At 43.1% G+C, this 14364-nt stretch overlaps 1 protein-coding gene across 13 annotated transcripts in view; it reads left to right on the top strand.

The window, feature by feature from the left end:
• Positions 1-14364, top strand: part of SH3KBP1 (SH3 domain containing kinase binding protein 1) — a 343640-nt gene that overhangs the window by 237713 nt on the left and 91563 nt on the right. For all 13 annotated transcript variants that reach the window (XM_004283056.3, XM_049704753.1, XM_033411495.2 and 10 more), the window contains one exon: positions 778-853. In XM_004283056.3, coding sequence (XP_004283104.1) covers positions 778-853 — 76 coding nt within the window. The remainder of the gene's footprint in view (positions 1-777; positions 854-14364) is intronic.

Here is a 14364-nt window from a genome sequence, read left to right as displayed (position 1 = left end):
ACCTTTGGAGCTAGTTGGCTTTTAGATGGCTAGAAGGAAACATGACTAGGCACAGTTGCCCTGGACACTCTGACTTCTGCCTGTCCTTCAACCTGCCCATCATCTGTCTGTCGTGGCCTTCTATCCTTCCATCCCTTCCTTCTTTCTGTCTTTTTGTGCCTTCCCTCTTCCTGCCCTTCCTTCCAAGCTGCAGACACTTTGAACACCTCCTCTGGGCCATAGATTGAGTCAGCTTCTCATAAACTGAGGGGAAATGTCCCTGTTTTCTCTGCTGAAAGTAATCAACCTTCTAATAAGAACCAAGGAAGAGGGCTTCCCTGGTGGCGCAGTGGTTGAGAGTCCGCCTGCCGATGCAGGGGACATGGGTTCTTGCCGCGGTCCGGGAAGATCCCACATGCCACGGAGCTGCTGGGCCCGTAAGCCATGGCCGCTGAGCCTGCGCGTCCAGAGCCTGTGCTCCGCGACGGGAGAGGCCACTACGGTGAGAGGCCCACGTACTGCAAAAAAAAAAAAAGAACCAAGGAAGAATGGGAATAAGAGATATGGAGTGCCTACAAGGATAAAGCCTTTTTAACTTGGTTTTCCCACCTATCTGTCACTGAGGTCCAGGCCTAATGGAAGAATGACAGCCAATACAGAGAGCAATACCAAAACTTAAGTATGAGGCTTTTAGGACCAGTTGTGAGCATTTCGTCATCATGATCTTGATCTTTTTTATTCCTTTGCTTGATGGAGAGAATCATATTGATGAGTAAAGATCATCTTTTTTCCCCTCAGACTATTGGCAAGAAGTTACCTCCGACTGCAGCAACTCCAGACTCGTCAAAAACAGAAATGGACAGCAGGACAAAGGGTGAGTTTCCTTGTGTATCTGTTTTATGTTTGAAAGCAGTGAAGGATTTTATAATCATTGAAACGCTTTTGAAAAATCCTTACATAATCTTAATGGCTTTTTTAAAGCACATGGGGAAAAAGTGCACACAAATGTGTTTCATTAGGCTCTACCAGTAGGATGGGCACAAGTTCCTCGATGGAACAAGATGCTTTTTTTAAAAAATAAATTTATTTGTTTATTTATTTATTTGTGGCTGCGTTGCTGCGCGTGGGCTTTCTTTAGTTGCAGCGAGCGGGGGCTACTCTTCATTGCGGTGCGCGGGCTTCTCATTGCAGTGGCTTCTCTTGTTGTGGAGCATGGGCTCTATGTGCACAGGCTTCAGTAGTTGTGGCTCACGGGCTCTAGAGCGCAGGCTCAGTAGTTGTGGCGCATGGGCTTCGTTGCTCCATGGCATGTGGGATTTTCCCAGTCCAGGGCTCGAACCCGTGTCTCCTACATTGGCAGGTGGGTTCTTAACCACTGCACCACCAAGGAGGTCCAGGATGCTTTCTTGCCATTTGTTTCTCACCCACGTTGCAGAGCCAGGGCTTATCTGTGTATACCCAGAGCAGTTTGCATAGTTCACGAGGCAGGAAGATTCTAGACGATGGCAACTCAAGCAGCTTAGGGATTCATAGGCCTTCAAATCAAAGAGGCTTTATCTTTTAGCCTAACCACTCAACAGACACTCCCAAATGATGACTTTCCTGCTACTCTCCTCAGCACATCTCTACTTGAATTCCTATAGTTACAAATGTCTTTCTTCTGTTGAGCCGGATATGCTCTTCCTGTAATTTTTACCCATGGGTTCTAGTCTCTGGGTCTATATTGATATTAGCCCATTGTTCTCCTAATAGTCCTTTAAGTATTTGAGGACAGTTGTCTCCCCCAAAGCTTCCCACAGGTCAGTATTCCCCATTCGAGAGTAGCCAGATAATACAGAATGCCCACTTACATTTGAATTTCAGATAAACAATGAATAATTTTTTTTTGTTTTTAGTATGTCCCATACAACATTGGCTATTTATCTGAAATTCAGATGTAACGGGGCATCCTGTGTTTGTATTTGCTAAATCTGGCAACTCTCCAATTCCTTTAGTCATTCTTCCAATAATTGGAACGTTCTGAACATGCTCTAGTCATAAATAAGTGCTTCAGTTCCTTCTAGGGATTTTAACCTTTTTTTTTCCAGCTTCAGATTTCCTTGTGAGGATAATGTGGACAGACTGCTAATCTAGTTTGGAAAGCCAAAGGTTGAGAGAAGATATATTGTACATATGTAATTATGACTAATATAAGAGCAAGCATAGATTTATTCTTTTTGTTGCAGAAAAATATACCAGGAACTCCTTTTGCAGTGCAAAACAGGTAGTTTTGAGAGCAAATAAGGGATACTGCCTTAGGCATTAAAAAATGAATTTATGGGACTTGCCAAGCCCAAAATGGTGGTTTAGATAAATACGTTCATGTATGTTATAGATGCAGCCGCTAGAGCTCTGTCTTAATGTTTAAGGTTCGGATGAGGTTTGCATGCCTTCAGTCTGTTAATGGTACAATCAGACTGTGGCTAACGGGGGGAAGCGCACTAGTCTAAGGCTCTGATCCAGCAGTTCTCAAACTCGAGTGTGTCCCAGAATCACTTGGGGAGCTGGGCCTCACCTCCAGAATTTCGGAGTCAGCAGGTCTGGGGTGGGGCCTGAAATTTTGCTTTGCTAACAAATTCCCAGGTGCTTTGGTGCTCCTGGTCGAGGGCCCACCCTTCAGGAAGGGTTCTGAGCTTCTAGATGTTCCCAAAGCCAAACTGGCCCCGCAGTTATTCACACGGGTTGTAGGTTTTGCATGCTTAAACCTACCTTTAGACAGTAAAACCTTCAAGATTCTTGAAGCGGCCTGAAATTTTTTTTTCAAGAATTCACAGTTAAACCACTTCTGATAACATTTCCTGTTGTTGGACAGTAGCCTATCCTTCCTTCCATCGAACTACTCATTTTGTAGTTCTGGCTGTTGACAGGTTTATAAATGATCCAGGTTATTAGGCAAGTTTGCTGGGATGGGTGGAGTGGGGGGTGGGCAGGAGAAGGGAGAGACACATCAAACCTCCAAGGTAACTGGAATGGAGTCCCTGGGACAGGCTGTCCTCGTGACATGTGACAACCAGTGGCCTTCACCAACCTCACTCTTGTTTGCGGAAATAATAATCTGAGAAACAGAGAAATTTTTTTAATGGAAAAGAGTTTCAAGAGAAGTGAAAGAGAAATTCCCTATAGATTGTTCCTCTCTCTGCAGAGTAAATAGTACCTTGGGTGACCGGTGAGTTGCTTTTGGGGGAGACTAAGCAGGGGGTACCTGAGTGTCACTTGTAAGGTTGTGGCACAAAACAGGACAGTCTGCAGGGCATGCTTAGGTGACTAATCAATCCTCTGGCCTCAAGAACTGACCTTAGGATAAGCGCACATCCGTGATATATTTTTTTTACCCTCTGTAATGTCTGCAGGCAGGAGACTCAAGTCTTTTTCGGCAGGATTAGATGGTGTGGATGGAAGGTGTTTTAGAGCAGAGCTGGCCAGTAGAAATACTATGTGAACCACATGCAAGATTTTACACTTTCTGGTAGCCAGAAAAGAAACAGGTTTAAAAAAAAAAAAAGGAAACAGGTGAACTTAATTTAAATATATTTTATTTAACTCAGTATATCGAAAATATTATCCCTTCAACATGTAACCCATATAAAATTATTAAATGAGATATTTTCATTCTCTTTTCATATGAGTCTTCACAACCCAGCGTGTATTTTCCACATATGCCACATCTCAACTTGGCCTCGCCACATTTTGAGTGCCCAATAGCCCCATGTGCCTAGGGGGCCACCATATTGGACAGCATAGTTTGAAAGTAATTCTGGGATCTAAGATGGGCTTCCTGGGCCTGGATTTTAACACAGTTCATCATGCTCAGCTCCCTTGAGCATGTGGGAGGATCCTGAGTCTAGCCCAAGCCTTTTTCACTCCTACAAGTATCTATTAACTGCGTCCATCTCTAGATGCATCACCGAGTGGGGATGAGTTGTTAATAAAGAGAGGTTTTACAGGGCTGGGTGGTGTGTTTTGGCTAAGAGTTAGGAAGCACAGATTCCAGGACTAGCTCTCTTATTAGCTAGCTGTGTGACCTCGGGCAAATAATTTTATTTCTCTGGCCTTGTGCTCTTCGTGGTCTGCCTTGTCTGTGAAGTCAGAGGGTTGTACTAGAGTGAAGCCCTCAGGTTTCTCCCAGCATCTTCACTCTGATTTAATTCCGAAAGCTTTACAATTCAGAGTGAAAGCTTTCTGCATTCAAAGAATTGAACAGCCGATGGGAGAGACAAAAGGAAGATGCGAACGACTGAGTTAGGAATATGAGAAGATGTCATTTGGCAAAGATGCCATGGATATAAATATGTGTGTAAGCGGGTGGTAGGTCGGGAAGAATTATCACTGTCAGTGAAGACTTGAGAGATATTTATTGACAGATGTGTTTTCATGGACCCAGAGTAAGAATTGCTGCAGTTTAATCTCACGCCTCACACACTCTCTGGCTTTCATTGTAAAGAGCAGATTCTGGGGTAATGGTTCTCCCACGATTTCCACGAGGCACCCTAGGTCACTAGAAAGCCCCTTCCATTTGGAACCTTTCGCTGCTTCTGGATTTTGATGCAACACCCAAGTTCAGGTGGAAGGACAGAGAGTGCTGACCCACTTTTAGAAATGACTCGGAGCTTGGGAACAACACAGCCTCCTTCCTTCTGGATGGAAGTCACACCCGTAACGAAACTTGCCCAGCGGTACAGAGGAGAGAAGCCCCTTCCCACATAGCTGTCTCCTTAGTGCGCTCAAATACAAGCTCACGTCACGAGTAAGTTATGATGATTCAAAAAATGTTCATGTGGATTGATATCTTCTGAGGGAAAGTGAAACTCAGCTGATCAGGATTTATTTAAACAACTAACATCATCTCCCCTCCCCCAATGAAGCTTTTATGACACTGAAATTCATCGGAAATGTGGGCTGAGGAGCAGATTGCCGTAATTTTCATAACAAGAGGAAAACTGTTTAAATATTCATAAATGAAGTGCTCTGAGGTATTTCCAGCTCCCCACATCTGGAGTTCCCCTCTTTCTTACTACAGTTGATGCAGATGATTTGTGGCCTCGGTGGGATAGAGAAATAGCCCAGAGAAATGATTATTTAGCATCTTCTTGAACAAACAGTTCAGTCTTAGAGATTCAGAGGACCAGTTGAGCAGGTGGGTTGGGGAAAAAATAGTCCTTGACAGAATGTGTACAAAGGCAGGTCAGGCTTCTGAATAAATGATGGCTGGGGGGCAAAGGCTAAACTTTCTCTGTTTAACCTCCCCTCACATTATCACCAGACACTTGTACCACCTTTCTGATCACTTTGTCCCTTGACTTGCTTCTTAGGAGTTGTCCCCTGTGATGGTGACACATAGTGCCTTGTGGCTATCATTGATCCCTCGTGGAGGGGGCTGTGTCTTCTACCTGACATCCCCACCATCCAGTCCGGAAAAGTGCCATGGACTCAGTGGGCACTGGCAACAGTGGTGGTTGGGCAGATGGAGAATTAGAAATGGTTTCAATTTACCAGGCTCTCTATCTAACAGAATCTTGTAAAAGCAGTGTAGAAGCCACGGGACTCCTTTCCCAAGTTCACAGTCACCGGGAAGAAAAGAACACATTTGTTGACCCTCGAGCTTATTTCGGATTTCTGGAGGGTCGCCAGTGGTTGCTCTGTGGGGCTTGACAGACCCTTGTTCTTTGTAGCCACTGTCCCAGGCCAGTCAGCCCAAGAGCGCCAGGGACAAACTAGGCTAGTCTGACAAAGTCAAGTTTATGGGCTCATTGCAACGAGGAGACTGCCCAGGAGGACCTGTGGAGCATCGCACCAAACAAAAGAAAACTGAGCAGTTACAGATTTGGAGGAGAAATGGAAGTGAGTGAAATGTAAACGAAGCAGCAGTGTTTTGATAGGCCCCAAGCAAAACAGGGCTGTGTGAGTCGGGCCACATCAGGTCTCTCTGTGAGCTGGACCACCACCAAGTTAAGATAGACGTGCAGGGCTGTGTCCAGAACCCCTTACATGAGGCCCTGCACTTGTGTGGGGATTCAAGGCTTCTCTGTGTCACAGTGACTTGTTTCTTTCAGCCAAGGGTGAAACATTTCATTCTTACTAATACAGTATAAAAAAGCAAAGTTTCTGATAGTCTGTGGTCTTAGAGGACAGACTTTCTCAGAGAGTAAGAAAGCAGTCGTTGCTCAGAGAAGGGTTGTTAGGACCCTTTCCAGCTGTAGTGTGTGTGCTTGGGAGAAATGCTATTTCCGGTTCATTCTGCAGCTGGCTCTATCTGCGTTTGTATCCGCATTTGCAGATTTTTACTTTCTCAGTCTGAGCTAATTTTTGCTTTGTCACCACATGTTTGAATAGGAGAAAAAAGGGTCAGCTCCCTTATGTTGGGATTTTTATCAGCCTTACCTAGGAACTCTTTTAATCTATTTTGCCAGGATAGGTGTTTTTTGCTCACTTTTCTTCTCCAAAGCTCACTCACCCTCAGACCTGGGAATTTGGGCACATCCAATATGAAACATGTTTCCTACCCAGCCCTTTAGTGCCTCCCACACCTGTTATGTACTAAAGCCCCCAGGCTCGGTGTCTCAGGTCCCCACTGTCCCTAGGATGCACCTTTCATCGAGTGCCCCCAGCACAGACCTTGCTGTCTGGATTCAGAGTGAGGGGTCCTTCTGCGAGGGTGCCCAGCCTACCCATGCTGCAGATGACCTGGATTTCAAATACAGCCCGCTTGCAGGAAAAAAGTGAGCTCCCTTTCTGCTATCCTGGTGGATTTCCTTCCTTCCAAAGACTCAGCGCTTCTCCCCATCTGAGCAGGAGAAGGTGCCATTGAGACGAGCCATGATCTACTCCATACTAGAGAACAGGAAAGCTTCCCTTGCTTGTCAGATTTTGATTTCTTTAAAAAAAGATTGTTTTCTCTTTTTAAAGTGAGAGAATAGAAAGTGGCGTAACTCGTAGCTGTGAAGTAATTTGAAAGTCATATTCCCAGCAACATCCAAGACCAGAGGGGTCACAGTCAGCTTTCTTGTGGAGGAAGGCGTTTTGTGAAGACCGGAGTTGACAATGTAGTGACGAATGCATTGTGTTTTGTTTCCCTGTCTGAGTTTAGGTAGAGACCAGGCTTTCTCCACATTGGCCCTATTAACATTTGGACCAGATCATTCTTTGTTGGGGTGCTGTCCTGTGTCCATTGTAGGATGTTTAGCAGCTCCCTGGCCTCTACCCACTAGATGTCAATTATACTTATTACTGCCTCCCCCCTGGTTGTGACAACCATAAATGTCTCCAGGCATTGCCAGCGTCTCCTGGGAAGCCAAGTCACAGCAGCTGCGAACCACTGGTGTAGACTGTCGTACGCCCCAGGAGGGCACTCCTATATCTCTGCTGCCAGGCGCACACTGGACACTTAGTTAATATTTATTGAACAAATGTATTCATCTCACCCCTCCCCACGAGCCCTGGATCCTCAGACTGATGCAGAACTGCATTTCTCACTTAAATCTCTCATACAGCACAAACAGCCTCGGCACTGCCGCCACGCTGGCCCACCCTCCAGGTCCCCACGGTTGTTTTGTTCCTTCCTGGCATTGACATTTTGCTAATACCCATGGCTAGATCAGTGTGGTCCCCAGACCAGCAGCGTCAGCATCCCCTGGGGACTTGTTAGAGATGCAAATCCCCAGGCCCTGCTCCAGCCCTATGGAATCGGAAACCCTGGGGTTTCTGTTTGTACACGTCCTCCACCTGATGCCAATGCCCACTCAAGCATGAGGACCACTAACCTAGACTCGTCTTTCTTAAGCATCCCTGCTGATGAGAATCACCCGGGGTTGGGGGACGTGGTGCTGGTTGAGCTGCTGGATTCCTGGTCCCACCTCAGAATCCCTAGGGAAGGGATCTGGGAAGGCATAGAAGAAATAGGTGCCCTACATCATTCTCGTCATCGGGAATGGTTGAGAAACACCCCTCCTCTTCCTCCTCTGGTCAAAGTCCTAGAACATTGTCCAGGCAGGGGCCAGTGCCGTTTTGCTCTTCCCAGAAGGGACCCTGAGTCTCTCCTTTGGGAAGTAGTTTCCCCATTACGGAATCTCTGAGGCTTTAAGGCAAACACATCACTCTCATTCTCTCCTCACTGCTGCCTTGTCCAGAGCTCTGTGTATACATGCCTTATTTCCTCTCCTTGATTATAAGCTCCCTGGGAACCAGATAACTAGTCTTATTTAACTTATTCTCTTTTCCCCAGAACATGATAGATGTCAACACCCTTACTGCAATTCCAAAATACAAAAAGCTCCCGAAAACCAAAAGGTTTTATCACTCCTTGGGTGAGAAAACTTGTCCTGGACTAATGCGCATTTAGGTATAGTCTTTATTTATCCCACTCGGGGTGACGAATCATCCATTTGTTGCAAAATTTTAATGTATTTGATGGTTGGGTGCAGCCCCAGACTCCAGCTGGGGATGTTACATATTATATGGCATGTGCAATGTATTTCCTTTCTAAAATCTGAAAAATTCTGTCCCCAGGGCTTCTGGATAAGGGCTTATGAACCAGTAGTGTCTCTGATAATATTTGTCAGTTTCATGAAAGAATTTTCAGATTTTGATGTTGGTGAAAGTAGACACCACTGAGCTTGATGTGTTTGTTCTGGTGTCCCAAAGGAAAAGAAAATTGTCAATTCCAGGCATGACCTGGTACTTTCCATCCCTGCTGAAAGCTCTGGAAGGCTTCCTACCAGACTTTGTGACACATGGGGTTTTGATCTTCATGTCCTAAATTGAGCCCAGAGAATTGTTCTAAATTTAATGTTATTTTCTTGGTGTGTGTTTATATGTTCTCTTTGCTGATATGTTTATTCTGTTTCTTCTGCTTTTTTTTTTTTAAGGTGAGGGTATTTGCTTAAGTTTGTTTGTTTGTTGTATGAGTAGATTATAGAGCCAGCTGAAGGGTGTCTTCGGATGTGGTCATGTGATTTCAATTCTGTGAACAATCTGTTTTTAATCTCATGTAAATTTCTAGAAATTTAGAGATTGACATAATGGTTTTTTTGTTTTTTTGTGTTTTTTTTTTGGAGGTGGTGTGAATTATGACTGGACTTCTTGGTGTATCTTAAAATTTGAATGCCAATCATCACTTAGTAAGGGTCTCTTGATTGGGAACTGGGCAAGAGATTCAGGGTTCTGAATCTGATTTTGTACACCACATTTTCTCTGCACCTTTGAACGTGTCTATGTTTTTGTTTTCCTTTTTCTAGAAAGACAGAGTCATTGCTTTTTTATCAGATTCTTAAGGGACTCTAAGACAAAAAAGCTTAAGAACTGACTTAAGGTTTCAGTCTTACGCTAATTTATTAGTATTTTTAAATCTTTCTAAAGAAAAAATAGAGACAAAATCATCTTAATTACTGGATAAATTGTGCCTTTATTTCTTTATGTGTCTGTGTGTATTCATTCCTGTTTGATCTTGGACTAATTAAATCCATCTAATTGATGAATAGATGGAAAATGACTGCCTCCAAAAATTAGCTTCAGTCCTTTCCTCTCTACCTCTGTCTGCTATTCATTTAAAATTTATAATCTTCGCACGTTCAAAAAGGATTTGGAATTATACTCTTCTTTCAAGACATATCAAATGCCTCCTCTTTTGTGATCTCTCTCCTGCATGCAGTCTTGCCTTTCTCTGAAACACCATGACAATATTCAGTCATAGTGAGTTGATGCTTATTCGTGTACTTGTCTTTTCTTACTGTCGTTCTTCTCCCCTCGCCTTTCTCCAGGCATTAGGTTGTCACTTCCGTGCGAGGGTGGGAGGGCGTGGTTGGACTGACCTGTATATCACAGGCCCAGGAACTGACAATATCTTTTTCATGGTGGTGACTCAATAAATATTTGAATTAAAGTGGGGAACATCTTCGTTCCATATACTATAAAGTTAAAATCGTATTTTCAGAGTTCATAAAGCTTTTTGCATTTGAATTTTTTTTGAGTATCTTAAAACCATTGGAACATCCAAACCAACATAATGTTCTTATTTTCCAATACTGCTGAATTAGGGCCCGAATGCCTCAGAAGTAAAAACAAATTCTTATTTTCAAATATATCATAATAACTTAACATGTGAGGCAAAGGGTTGCCATATTTGGTCAGGAGTGTTCTGAGTTACGGTGCTCATGACTAGAGCTCTGAACTGTCAGAGCCGGCGAGGACGAAGGTATAGCCCAGTGTGCTCCTTGACGCCTCCAGCATTTCACTGGGATGTTTCTGGGGACCTGGGTGGGAGATGGACCAGCCCCACTCTCTGATTTAACCAGACAGCTCTGTTTTTAGTTGTTTTATACTGGAGCTCTGGAATAAGTTTAAATTTGCTGAAAGTGTCCTGCTAAAGTTAACCAAACTCTCCTCTTGGCGCTCCTTGGCCGGCCTCACTTTTACACGTGAGGACATGAGGTCCAGAGCTACGGTGTGATTGCCTCAGGTTGTGTGCTTGGGAAAGATCGGGGGGACCAAACCCAGTCTTGACTCTCCTGACTTCTAGCCCAGAATCTTCTCTTCCTACTTTGCTCTCCCACAGATTTTCCTCTACTTTTTAGGTGTTGCTAGAGGATGATAAGAAACATTGAGTGGGAGCTATGTCAGGTTCTGGGGAAAGAAAGAGGGGCGAGGTATGGCATGGGAACCTGCTTTGCAGAGAGAGGTAGTTGATGGTAGCCACTGACACCTTTATCTCCTCCTTTTATCTAAAATTGGTAGTTTTGTGTCTAAGGCCTCACATATAAAACAGCAGAGCTACATGGTGGAAGTGTTCTAACACTGGGTTATGGTGATGGCCACACAACTATATAAATGTATTAAAACTCTTCAAACTGTACAACTAAAATATGTGAATTTTATAGTATATAAATCATACATCATTAAAGCTGTTTTTTTAAAAAGACAGAGGGACACCTACCCTCCTTTAGCTTATAGGAAAACTGTGGGCATAAAACAAAATGGCCCTGTGAAACATTTTAAAGGCATGTTAGTACTTTCTTGTAAATGTTTTCTATGTCGGTTACAAGTCAATTCCATAGTCATTTAGGAACCTCCTACTAGGAGGCCAGGTCTTAAGGTAGCAAGGGAAGAGTTGGGGGAAAAGGGAATGACAAAGATACATGGCAAGAAGATTTGGTGGGGGAGGCAGATTATAGTGGAGTGTTTCAGAGGAGGTTACTGGAAGTGTCCTCTTTCTTCTACTGAGTCCCTTCATGTTAGGGAACCTTCATGTGAGGGACGGCTTTGAGTGATAAATACCTACCTGACCACAAAGTAATGGTAAGCAATAGAGTTATATTAAGTCAGATAACAGGAGATCCAGAGACAGGTGCCCTGAAGTTGGTTAATTCAACAGACATCTCAACAATGTCAGGGCTTAGGGTCACCTCCTCTTTGATTTTTTTTGGCTTTCCTTTCATGGGTGAAATGTGGCTGCAACAGCACCAAACTGTGTACTATCTTCCAACAAGGATGAAACAGTGTTAAAAGCAAAAAGGCAGAGGCAACTATTTTCCTCATGTATCTTTTTTTTTTTCTGGGAACAAAATCTAACTGCCCCCCCAGCACATTTCCTCTCACGTCTCATTGGCTGGAAGTGGATCACATGCTCACGCCTCAACCAATCACCAACAAAGGGGAGAGAAATTAATATTATTTGCCTAAGAAGACGTAAATTTGCCATTTCTCCAAAGAAGACATACAGATGGCCAACAGGCACATGAAAAGATGCTCAATATCACTAATTATTAGAGAAATGCAAATCAAAACTACAATGAGGTATCACCTCACACCAGTCAGAATGGCCATCATTAAAAAGCCTACAAATAACAAATGCTGGAGAGGGTGTGCAGAAAAGGGAACCCTCCTACACTGTTGGTGGGAATGTAAATTGGTACAGCCACTATGGAGAACAGTATGGGGGTTCCTTAAAACACTAAAAATAGAGTTACCGTATGATCCTGCAATCTCACTCTTGGGCATATATCGAAGAAAACTCTTAATTCGAAAAGATACGTGTGTCCCAATGTTCATAGCAGCACTATTTACAATAGCCAAGACATGGAAGCAACCTAAATGTCCATCGACAGAGGAATGGATAAAGAAGATGTGGCACATACATACAAGGGAATATTACTCAGCCATAAAAGAAATGAAATAATGCCATTTGCAGCAACATGGATGGACCTAGAGATTGTCATATTAAGTGAAGTAAGTGAGACAAAGACAAATATCATATGATATCACTTATATGTGGAATCTAAAAAAATGGTACAAATGAACTTATTTACAAAACAGAAATAGACTCACAGACACAGAAAACAAACTTATGGTTCTGAAAGGGGATGGTGGGTGTGGGGGAGATAAATTGGGAGTTTGGGATTAACATATACACCCTACTACATATAACATAGATAACCAACAAGGGCCTACTGTATAGCACAGGGAACTATGTTCAATATCTTGTAATAACCTATATGGGAAAAGAATCTGAAAAAGAATGTGTGTGTGTGTGTGTGTGTACCTGAATCACTTTGCTGTCTACCTGAAACTACCACAACATTGTAAATTAACTATACTTCAATTTTTTAAATGATTATAAAAAATATTATTTGTCTAGATGTACTTGACTCATCCCTAGGGCTGTGGGAGTGTTCCCTATTCCTGAGTATAATGCCTGAGCAAATTAGGATTCTATGAACTGGGAGGGGAATGGGGAATGGTGGCCGGGAAGTTAACCAACAATGTCTACCACACTTAATTGACTTTTTTTTTAAACATCTTTATTGGAGTATAATTTTGCTTTACAATGGTGTGTTAGTTTCTGCTTCATAACAAAGTGAATCAGTTATACATATACATATGTCCCCATATCTCTTCCCTCTTGCATCTCCCTCCCTCCCACCCTCCCTATCCCACCCCTCTAGGTGGTCACAAAGCACCGAGCTGATCTCCCTGTGCTGTGCGGCTGCTTCCCACTAGCTATCGGTTTTACATTTGGTAGTGTATGTATGTCCATGCCACTCTCTGACTTCGTCCCAGCTTACCCTTCCCCCTCCCCGTGTCCTCAAGTCCATTCTCTATGTAATTGACTTTTTTTGATGGAAAGGAATAAAAACATGACTTGTTCCTCTTCTTTGTTGGCCATGGATGTCTTATCTTCTGTGTAAAACGTTTCCATGATTTTGATCCAACAAATTATTCTTAAAGCCAGGACTCTGCAGGGCAGTTCTTCAATAATACTGTATTTATTTCAGTGTTGCTGTAAGTTTTGAGGTTGGGTAGTCATATTTCACTAGCACAGTCAGTAGGAAAATTGGTAAGGAGCTGTCATTATCCAATTTAAAGATGCTTAACTTTTTCCCTCCCTTTAGAACATTTGGGCCAATTCAGAGTTTGGGAGGTTTGCTGTAACGAATTTAAGAGGGATGGAACTATGTGGGCTTAGGAATATATGGGCGGATTGGTATTGATGGGATTTAGAACTAGTGCCTCTTAGCATGAGTTAAGGAGCAAAAGGCATCAGCTTCCCAGAGTACCTAAGACAGAAGGTTTCCAGCACTAGGATAGGGGGTGTAACTGATATCTTCAAGCCATTGGACAGAAAGCAAAAGCATCTGTAAACAAAGTAAGTCCCTCTCTTTCCCTCTCCCCTTTCGTCTCTCCTCCCCTCCCTATTCTCTGTCATATCCCAACGCTAGACCACAGTGTGTCTGTATTATAGACTTTTTATTGCATTGATTTTATATATCACTCTCTTTGATTGATGTGACATTAACTATAATAAAAAGAATCCCACATTTTAGTGATAAAAATTATTCTAGGAACACTGTAATTGATACTTATGTATATAGCTCTAGGCTGTAATCTGTCTGCAGGAACGGCCTAATCGTTGGGCAATATTTAACGCCATTCAAAGCCATTAGGGTTGTCGACTTTGATGCAGACTAATAAATACCTGTCCAGGTAGATACTAATTCTCTTGAATTTTTCTTTCCACCTTCTGTCCTGTGTCATTAAACCTGTTCTCTAAGTCTTAGTTTCCCAAATACCTTACAAATGTTTTCAGTGTCTTCTAAACAGGTGCTTTTGTGTACATAGAGAAGGTTTTAATATCAGGTAGCCTTTCAAAAGCATATAATTCAGGGCATATTTGAATGGATTTTGAGTGGCCTTAGTGTTTTTCTCTCTTTGGTGAAAGCTGGTGCATTTCCTTGCTGATGAACAGTCGTAGGTTCCTGAGTAGGCAGGTTCCCACAGAGAGACCATGGGACATATTTGAAAAGTTCGCCCCCCTGACACGTGTGCGAAGAGCATTTGGTCAGTATTTGTTGGCCATTT

This window comes from Orcinus orca, chromosome X (assembly GCF_937001465.1).
Source record: "Orcinus orca chromosome X, mOrcOrc1.1, whole genome shotgun sequence".
Classification (NCBI taxonomy): Eukaryota; Metazoa; Chordata; class Mammalia; order Artiodactyla; family Delphinidae; genus Orcinus; species Orcinus orca.
Note: the sequence above shows the minus strand (reverse complement) of the source record. Positions and strands in the feature narration are given on the sequence as shown.